The sequence below is a fragment of the Electrona antarctica genome, assembly GCF_951216825.1.
Source record: "Electrona antarctica genome assembly, chromosome: 15".
NCBI classification, from domain to species: domain Eukaryota; kingdom Metazoa; phylum Chordata; class Actinopteri; order Myctophiformes; family Myctophidae; genus Electrona; species Electrona antarctica.
Genome location: NC_136796.1, coordinates 31,270,173 through 31,280,880, shown reverse-complemented (window position 1 = coordinate 31,280,880; position 10,708 = coordinate 31,270,173). Strand labels below are relative to the sequence as shown.

General features: G+C 43.9%; 1 protein-coding gene across 1 annotated transcript; it reads right to left on the bottom strand.

The window, feature by feature from the left end:
- Positions 1–1,337: 1,337 nt before the first annotated feature.
- LOC306938038 (hatching enzyme 1.2-like) lies at positions 1,338–2,123 on the bottom strand (the record flags this gene model as incomplete). Its single annotated transcript, XM_079522059.1, has 1 exon — positions 1,338–2,123. The coding sequence occupies one exon, from the start codon at positions 2,121–2,123 to the stop codon at positions 1,338–1,340; it is 786 nt and encodes a 261-aa protein (XP_079378185.1).
- Between the last annotated feature and the right edge of the window lie 8,585 nt (positions 2,124–10,708).

Sequence of the window (10,708 nt, the reverse complement as noted above, 5' to 3'; positions counted from 1 at the left end):
ACTTTTGCTATTAAAAGGGCATATCCGTGGTCTATTTGCATGATTTATTTTCTTGTCTCCTTATGTTCTCAGTTCTTGCATAACCACCAGCCATTATCTTTCATCTCCTATGCCAATTCCTCAGTTGAATACTTTGGATGCAGTAAGTCATTACTTTATTAAAAAGATCTTAAAAGTCCAAACATTGTCAGTGTAGAAATGTGCACATACCCTGTATAGTATACACTGCATGTTTGTTTGTTTACTGTTGGGTGAGAAAACAATTAATGTTGCACATTAGTACACTCAAAATATGAAGAAAAAAAGTAAGTAGCCTTTTGAGGCAGCTTAATGTACAAGTACACCCCCTGGACATGATGCTAGTATGTCGCAGGGACCCCCATTCCAACCATTGATGCTGAGTGCCAAGCAGGGACCCCCATTCCAACCATTGATGCTGAGTGCCAAGCAGGGAGACACTGGGTCTCCCCTACAGTCTTTGTTATGACCCGGCTGGGGATCAAACCCCGACCTCCCAGTCTAAGGGCGGACACGCAAACCACAAAGCCACTAAGCTGGTCAAATATATCTGTGTGTGTGTACTGTTGTAATCCACGTAACTCGAGAACCGTTTTCCCCACCGACTTCAAATTCGACACTCACGTTCCACACCACCACAGGGAGTGCCCAGTGTCGAGTCGGTTGGACCCACGGTTGTCCAGAACTGCCCCAAAAGGCCTCTGACCGGGCTCTGGACAGGGCCCCTGTCCAGTGTCCATATATGGAGCTGGCCGGTTCTGACATCATTCTGATGTATGCATAGTCTCTATTGGACATGCCTGACAAATAACTCCATATATGGGCATAAAAGGGACACAGACATAATATCTGGGTGGGGCATGCATTTCCAACTTGCATCGTTCCAAGTACGGGCACCGCTGTAGAGGCTCCAGCGGGCACCGCTCTAGTATTGGCATAATTGCTTGTATGAATTAAACTTAATTGACTGTAAATATTTCAATGAAATGAACAGTATTCAGAGTTGGACAATATGATCAATAAACACTTGATGGTCTTAGACATATGAATAAACACAATTACACTTTGTAAAGTCTATGAATCAAACTTTATTAAATAGTGACTTGTTGAGAGAAAGCTGTAGGAGGTAGAAGAGAGCTCAGCTCACGTTGCAGTTGATTTGTTTCAATGTAAGTACATTATCGGAAAGTATCAGACACAGTGTACAGTATGAGATCATGTGATCAGAGAGACAGCTCGAACAATCTGGAGATCGAATTAGATTCAGCCTTTTCTGTTTTTTTCTTGCTCAGGTTTTCCTGTTTCACGATTTGCTTTTACTAAAGGAAGTCTTTGCATTCGTATAGCTTGTTAATCTTCAGGATGTCGATATGAGACAAGCCCTGTGTCTGGCCGATATGCACGTTGGCGTTTGGGATGGGGGTCATGCTGTCTTTGCCGAACTGGGTAGAGAAGGCCGTTTTACCGTAGTGCATGAGGGAGGAGTAGTCATAGGGTGTGTCCAGGTTGTTGGTGTTCTGCTTGTAGAAGTTGTATTTCATGTCATTGTCGATGTTGTCCCAGTTGATGCGGATGTAGTCATCACGGTCGCTCCTGTTATGCTCGTGCTCGAAGCCCAGGGCATGGTTGATCTCGTGCTGGATAATGTCGTGCCACATGCAGCCCATACGGTTGAAAGAGAGCAGTTGCTTGCCTCCTAATCTGCCTAGATCAGACCAGCAGCCATCACTGTTCACAATGCTGATGTAGTCTTCCTCATACTGACGTGGCTTAAAGCGGACACAGGTCTGGTCGTTGAAGGTCTGCATGGCTTTTTGAATCTTCTTCCTGTCCCATCTGTTGAAGTCCTTGCTCAGCGTGTAGGGGATCGTCACCAAGCCATCAAAGCCTTTCTCCCACAGGCAGTTGTAAGTGAAACAGTACATGGCGTTTCTGGTTCTGGGAGCGACCATGTCTCCGTCCACAAGGAACTGCCTGGAGCCATTGTTGGCAGTCAGAATGATGGTGCTGATGTCTACATGGACTCCAGATTCACGTCTTTCTTCCAGGATGGGATGGGCCTGGGAGAGGCCCAGCAGTAGCAGGAGGCTGAAAAAGATCTTCATCTTCTGGGTCCTTCAGGGGTCTTTCTTGTTCCCTGATGGTGCTGGAGAGTCTGTGGAGAGGATGCTGGGAGCTTGGTGAATGAGTCTTCTGAGTCCTTAGCTTTTATACTGACCTGTGTAGGTGTGTCTGCTGGAGGATTAAGGGTTGTGTCCAGACCGCTAAAGCCTAAACAAACCTGTGAAGGCAGAACTCCTCAGACCAGTTTGGAAACCCTTGCTTTAAATGAACATCCTACATTAATTCCCATACTGTAAGATGCGTAGTATTAGTAACCTTATTAATTGGTAATGAGGCTAATTGTATCCACATGTATTGTTGTATCATACGACTAATACGCATTAATAAGGAACTTAAGACCTTATAAGATGCTTATTAACCTTATGTGTCATAAGGGTATAGCAACACATTTTATTGTCAGATTGTAAGACATGTATGTTATTAAGATTAATTAATTATGTATAAGCTCTGTGCTTACTGTTTCCCATAGTATTATTTGATTGGCTGATTTAACTTTTTGATTGGTTGCATCTGTGCCAAACATGCAAAGCTATATTACAAACAAAGTAATAATAATAATAATTAACTGCAACATTAACAGTAAGTGAAGTAAATGTAAGTACATGTTCATTAATTTGCTTTATGTCTTATTTACTATTATTAAACTTGTTTAATAATAGTTGAATGCTTGATTTTGATTGGTCAATAATTGCTGAATTCAGCAGTGTGTTATTTCTTGATAATGACCATTTGCTATATAACAGACCACTGCCTAATCAAAGGCTCAGAGCACCTGTCCATTTGTGCTGCTTTATCTTGTCATGTAAACAAACACACAATGTCATTGCTCTTGCTCTAGAATGTTTTTCTTTTTTTCATAGTGAAAAACAATTCAGCAACATTAAAAATGTATTCTATTTAATCAACACTTCCTTGCTTTCCGAGGCAACCGTGTCCCCCCAGCGCAACACTTTCATGGAATATTTTCATTACTGTAAGGAAATACTAAATTTTGTTGTTATATTTGGATCGATGTATTAATCCATTGAGACCTGGAACGCATCCATGTCACGTTAGCGTTTAACCACATTAACCATTAACCCATTTTGGGGCGGGAACCCGTTTTGGTGTTTTAAACATTGTTATAATTTAGCTATTGAAAAATAGCAGATCTACAAGCTCATAGCGCGCCACCGAGTGGCGCGCTATGAACTTGTAGGTCTGCTATTTTTGAAAAATCGTTAAAATGTGCCTTAAATCTTTCCGAAAATTGTCATGATTTAGAAAACTTTTTTTTTTTAAATTTCGACGTCAGGCCTGAATGGGTTAACTAATTTATGAAGTAGTCGTGTAATAAGCGGGATAGTATACACCGTGTTTAAAAACGAACCCCCTTCAGGATCATTAAACAACTGTGGTTACGCCTCAGTGTTTAATCATGCTGTTGGGTGTTGTTTCTCAACTTCCGGCGCAGCGTGTATTATCCCTTGCTTAACATACAGTTGTTAGACTTTTGTGTTATCTAAATCTATAGATGGAATTATGGCATACTTCATTTCCTTTATAAATGCAACAGTCACATAGGCCTACTATGGTATTATTACAATGTTAGTGTTTTAAGTTTCACATTTTTGAGTCAGCTGAATGTCTAACATGTAATACAAACCATGTGTTATTTCCCACCCCATTTACCAACACAAGTTGTCCTTTAATGACTGAGGAATACAGACCCTGTTGAAACAACAGGTTGGTCTGAGGAGTTCTGCCTTCACAGGTTTGTTTAGGCTTTAGCAGTCTGGACACAACCCTTAATCCTCCAGCAGACACACCTACACAGGTCAGTATAAAAGCTAAGGACTCAGAAGACTCATTCACCAAGCTCCCAGCATCCTCTCCACAGGCTCTCCAGCACCATCAGGGACCAAGAAAGACCCCTGAAGGACCCAGAAGATGAAGATCTTTTTCAGCCTCCTGCTACTGCTGGGCCTCTCCCAGGCCCATCACATCCTGGAAGAAAGACGTGAATCTGGAGTCCGGGCAGACATCAGCACCATCATTCTGACTTCCAACAATGGCTCCAGGCAGTTCCTTGTGGGCGGAGACATGGTCGCTCCCAGAACCAGAAACGCCATGACCTGTTTCACTTACAACTGCCTGTGGGAGAAAGGCTTTGATGGCTTGGTGACGATCCCCTACACGCTCAGCAAGGACTTCAACAGATGGGACAGGAAGAAGATTCAAAGAGCCATGCAGACCTTCAACGACCAGACCTGTGTCCGCTTTAAGCCACGTCAGTATGAGGAAGACTACATCAGCATTGTGAACAGTGATGGCTGCTGGTCTGATCTAGGCAGATTAGGAGGCAAGCAACTGCTCTCTTTCAACCGTATGGGCTGCATGTGGCACGACATTATCCAGCACGAGATCAACCATGCCCTGGGCTTCCAGCACGAGCATACCAGGAGCGACCGTGATGACTACATCCGCATCAACTGGGACAACATCGACAATGACATGAAATACAACTTCTATAAGCAGAACACCAACAACCTGGACACACCCTATGACTACTCCTCCCTCATGCACTACGGTAAAACGGCCTTCTCTACCCAGTTCGGCAAAGACAGCATGACCCCCATCCCAAACGCCAACGTGCATATCGGCCAGACACAGGGCTTGTCTCATATCGACATCCTGAGGATTAACAAGCTGTACGAATGCAAAGACTTCCTTTAGAAAAAGCAAATCGTGAAACAGGAAAACCTGACCAAGAAAAAAACAGAAAAGGCTGAATCAAATTTGATCTCAAGATTGTTCGAGTTGTCTCTCTGATCACATGATCTCATACTGTACACTGTGTCTGATACTGTCCGATAATGTACTTACATTGAAACAAATGCAATGTGAGCTGAGCTCTGTTCTACCTCCTACAGCTTTCTCTCAACAAGTCACTATTTTAATAAAGTTTGATTCATAGACTTTACAAAGTGTAATTGTGTCATTTATTTGTATTCCTAAGACCAGCAAATTTTCAATTATTAATCATTGTCCAACTCTGAATACTGTATTTAAATATTTACACTCAATTTAGTTTAATTCATAAAAGCAATTATACCAAAATGCATGCATGTGCATATAACAGGTTTTACATATTTCAAAACCTGTCTCTGCAGGGTATACTCTCTACTCTCAATAACTGCACCAAGTCCCTGTACGTACGTCTGTAATCCACGTAACTCGAGAACCGTTCGCCCCACAGACTTCAAATTCGACACACGCGTTCCACACCCCCACAGGGAGTGCAGTGCCCGGTGTCGAGTCCGTCGGATAGCAGGTTGTCCAGAACCAGCGCAAAAGCCTCTGCCCGGGATCTGGACCTGATCACTCCTATATCTCCATTATATGGAGCTGGCATGTTCTGACATCACAACACGTCATATTTGGGCATGCCTGACACATAACTCCATATATAGGAATAAAGGGACACAGAGACGGATACAGAAATCTTCATATATGGGCATAAAAGGGACACAGACAGATGGGTGGAACGGGTACTCTGACACGGGTACAACGGGTATTGCATAGCCGGGCACTTTCATCGTTACCGACTCGGTGCTCTACAGCCGGGCACCGATCTAGTGTATATAAACAGCACAAAAAATTCGGAAAGTAGTATTTAACTGGTATTATCAGGTGTGCAGGATATATTCATGGCATTGCATCACTGTGTCATGTAATTCATTGTGCTTACATTGCAGAAAGGTTTGTAGTGGGAGGGGTCATGGATGCCAGCATTTTAGTTTAATTAATGGCTAATATGATTATTTGTGTTACTAAAATGGACCTGACAAAACATCCAGAGGGCTCTCCCCGGAAAATAAATAAATTGATGAGTAAATAAATAATTAAATACCAAAGGGTGCATGGCACTCTGTAAAGCAATCTGTGGATAGGCTTTTAGATGTAATTTGAGGGCAATGGCAGCCATTGGATCACCGGCTTGAGTGAACATTTCTGACAAATAAAGGGGCCAGTAAATGTCAATGGCAGCAGTGTGATCCTTCATCCATTCCATTTTATGCTTGCCTTTGTTCCATATATCTGCGGCATATTTGCTCATAAAACCACAGGAAAACATTGGCTTTCATACCTGAGGATCAATCTGACATTAAGAGTAATGGCAGGTGTGTGTGTGACCAAACTGTTTTTTATCACATGATGTATAGTGGATTGTTAAATTCCCTCCTATATAGAAATGTGGTAGATTTAAAGTCAGTATAGTTAATGGATGCTTCCTTTCGTTTGTCTCGTATAACACACACCTGAGGTGTGCAGAAACGCTAGATCTATCAGGGCCGAGGTGAGGGGTGAAAGGTCGCCGCTGACTCAGGAGGAAACAGATGGAGAGACCTGTTTTAATTGGATGGCTGTTTTATGGCAAATCACTCTTGACCATGGGTGACACATGGAAGGGAAAGGTCTCTTCTCTTCTCTTCTCTTCTCTTCTCTTCTCTTCTCTTCTCTCCTCTCCTCTCCTCTCCTCTCCTCTCCTCTCCTCTCCTCTCCTCTCCTCTCCTCTCCTCTCCTCTCCTCTCCTCTCCTCTCCTCTCCTCTCCTCTCCTCTCCTCTCCTCTCACACGCACCGTTGGAGCTCAGCCCACTGTTGTCCCTCAGGTCTGGGAGATTGATGACTTTAATATTTACCTCCAACCAGTCCTTCTCAACGCTGGCCATGGCAGTGGAGGAGGATAAAGCGGACACACGTAAAATAGATGAATGCGTTCCAAACAGAATAAAGTATATAACCATAAAGACTGTATGAGTGTGCCTTATCTCCCCCCAAATGGTCTTCGGTTAGAAAACCAATGAAGGCTAATGGAAGAGGATATCTGCATGGCCCTTTCGCAGCAGCTTGAATATGCTCTGTGTATAATGGAGGAGCACTTGGCTCATGTCCAGAAGGCAATTCAAAAGCTTAATTCTTCCCTACTTGTTGGGAAGTTTAGTAGCTTTAGCTACCGACCCGTATATGCGAAAGGTGGATTGATGTTCGCTTTTACCCATTTAAACCCTACATACATAGTTCTTCGCGAGGTGAAGGCAAAGTGTGTGTGTGTGTGTGTGTGTGTGTGTGTGTGTGTGTGTGTGTGTGTGTGTGTGTGTGTGTGTGTGTGTGTGTGTGTGTGTGTGTGTGTGTGTGTGTGTGTGTGTGTGTGTGTGTGTGTGTGTGTGTGTGTGTGTGTGTGTGTGTGGGTGTGTGTGCGCGCAAACACACCCTGTGTTGTGCACACACGTGTGTTTTTAAGCCTCATTGTGGGTGTTGCTGGGCGCTGGCCATACCAGTACACAAGCATATGGAAGATCAGCTCCATCAGCTGGACTGGGGCAGATATCTGGCGTTCTGCTACTGCATAATATCCCCCCTTTCAGTTCCTCTGTGCTTTGAATTTTTTCGTTTCACCGTCAATCTTCTACCAGCTGTGGGAAATCTGCTCTTTGAGACTGACGTTTCCTGTCAATTCACCTGCTGAATCACACCTGCAGCAATCTGATTCTGTCAGTCTACGGTATGCTTTTTACTTGTACATTACCGCTGTAGAGCTCAATCCATCTGCAAGGTGCAGTACAGAGCAGGCACCCTGCTCGCTGCCGTATCGTTTTGCTCCCCGTCTTCCCAATTATTCTCTCTCTCTCTCTCTCTCTCTCTCTCTCTCTCTCTCTCTCTCTCTCTCTCTCTCTCTCTCTCACACACACACACGTCACACACACACACACACACACACACATGAGCTAGAGAGGGTGGGTTTGTGTATTACTTATTGTCTGGTAAAAGGGCAAGTTACGGAATAATGGAAAACAGGAGTGTTGGGGGTGGGGGGGGGGGGGGGGGGGGGGGGTCACAAGGATTAATGAAGAAAGAGTGAAGTGGAAGACAATCTCTTACAAAGAACACAGACGCACAAATAAAACATGAACACCAGACGGCGGGCGAACTGACATGACACTGGATATGAGTTTTTGGACTGGATCAAGTGGTGCCCGCCCTAGAGATTGACTGTCTTTGACTAATTGAGTCACTGATAGTGATGAAGTTACAGCAATGCTTAGCCAGTGACAAACAACAGACATCAATCACATCACGGAGCAATTTCCCGTCTATGGGACGTAGTCTATCCTTGGTTGGCCTAACAATTAATTAACAAAATATTATAATGATATTGTCTCCTGCCTTCCAGCTATAGCTGTGTAGTGTGTAAATCTCTTCCACTTGCAAGCCATTACTCTTCACTTGTACAATTGACTGTTAACAATTATGTACAATTGACTGTAACTGTATAGTCCTAATGTTCCAGGTCCACAGCAGAGGAAAGGGACATTAAGATTCATGTGGTTAAGTGCACTTTTCTGCATTCTAAGGTCTATGGAAAAGAGTATGTTCTTAGTTTCCATGCATAAGCTGTAGTTGCAAGCCCTCCTCGCGTCCTGTGAAATATAGTCTGGTAGATTGAATTTCCCTGTTTAATTTGCATATATGCGCTGTGGCCCTGCGCTACATGATCAATGACGGAGAGCAACATTTAGAACTGTCATTTGTCTGCCTGTCTGGGGTTAGTTTGATTGATCGTGCTCCTGGTAAGGTTTTTATGTTGCAGGTCTTGGGCTGACACGCCACTCTACTGACTCTTTTCAATGGCTCTCAGTCCCTTGGGCAGCAGCCAGCCTAGCAGGTCTGCTTCGTGGTGAGTGGAGTGGCTACTGCGTATATACCCAGCATGGTCATTTAGAAGAAATGTTGCCACATAACCGTGATGAATTACATGACATTTATTAATTTCTCTCCAACCCAGCAAACTCCGGGGGAACGTGCCTTCCCAGTAGACATGAGCCAGCTAGTCCGTGCTTGTAACTCACATGTTTCATTATTGAGAGTTCCCCCAACCCCCCCCCTTCTTTCCTCCCAATTTAGTCATTGGAGAATAGCCAATTCCCATATGCCAATATCACATGCCAATGACCCTTGTCGGTGCTGACCCCTGGATGCTTGGTTCATTAGTGAAAGGTGTAGGCGAGCATGTGTCTCCTCCGATACACGTGCCGTCAGCAGTCTACGTTTGTTCACCTGTGACAGCGAGAAGCTCCATTGGGAGGACGTAGCGTGCGTGTGTGGAGGACCATGCTATTGCTCTCTGTTCCGCACCCCGCGGCCAACTACCTGAAGTAGTCGCTATAGTGAAGCAACAGAGATTACCCACCCAGCCGCCCCGGATACACTGTGGAGGACTCTGACCCTTGGACTCCCTATAGAGCAGGGCCAAATGGTTTGGCCATGTCTCGCGAACCCCTGACCCCTGCCCCCCTCCCCACCGCTAATACAAATTGACCGCTATAATAAGTTACCTTAATAATAAAGAAAATTCATCATAAATACATTCTGAAACCAGATATAATCATTAAGGAAAGTATATTCATGTACTATGTGTACTATATGTAAACGCTTTAATTTCCATTTTCCAGCCATTTAGTTGCAAAATATATTTTTTTCTTTTTTAATTATCTGGGGACCGCCCCAAAATAATTTGGTGACCCCCCGAGGGGTCGTGACCCCCCGGTTGAGAGCCCCTGCCCTAGTGTAGACCCTTACCCTGGCATCACAGACGGACGCCCCATATTAGTGAGTGATTCTGAGGATTCTACGGGTCATTGTATTTAGTTAATGTAAAAGAAGGAGCATCAAGAATGGTCTCTGTCTGTCCTTCCTTACCACTCCTCAGCATGATAGTCTACTGTCTTTACTTTAGTCTGTTTGAATTGCTTTGGGGATGAGCCAATCAGCCAAGTAGATATTGAGGGGAGGCTATACAAAACACTACACACAGTCAAATCCTTAGTGTTTATTTAACCGAGTGTAACAATGGACCCAAATGATCGGGTCTTCAGAGTTAAATTAACACAGAATTTTACCGTGTGAGGAGTGAGCACATGGCACGAAAAGCTGGAGCAACAACGGAATGTTCGAGTGTCATGTTTATAGAACGGCTTCTTAATCCTCCAAAGTCAGGCCACGTGGCCTATTCATGTTCTCTTCCATTCAGCACGCTGTGTTGATTCATCCCGCCATTCTCCGGCGAGGTGGGACATGGAAATACTTTGATGATTCATGAGTAGTGCGACAAACTCTTGAGTAAATTGGGATACAAGGTGAATGAAGTTCTTACTTCTGAGATCTCGACTTATCAAGCTATGTACTGTTGGAGGCCATCGATATTGTCCTTTTCTTTTTGCTGAGGTTTGCGTGATCTGCGCAAAAGGACAGTTAACCCATTTTGGGCGGGAACCCCTTTTGGTGTTTTAAACATTATGTTATAATTTAGCTATTTAAAAATAGCAGATCTACAAGCTCATAGCGCGCCACCGAGTGGCGCGCTACGAGCTTGTAGGTCTGCTATTTTTGAAAAATCGTGAAAATATTTATTTCAGAAAACTGGAGGATTTAGAAGGATTTTTTTAAATTTTGAGGTCAGGCCTAAATGGGTCAAATGATAAGGGACAATATCGGTGGCACCCAACTGTACTGCCGTTTTATTTA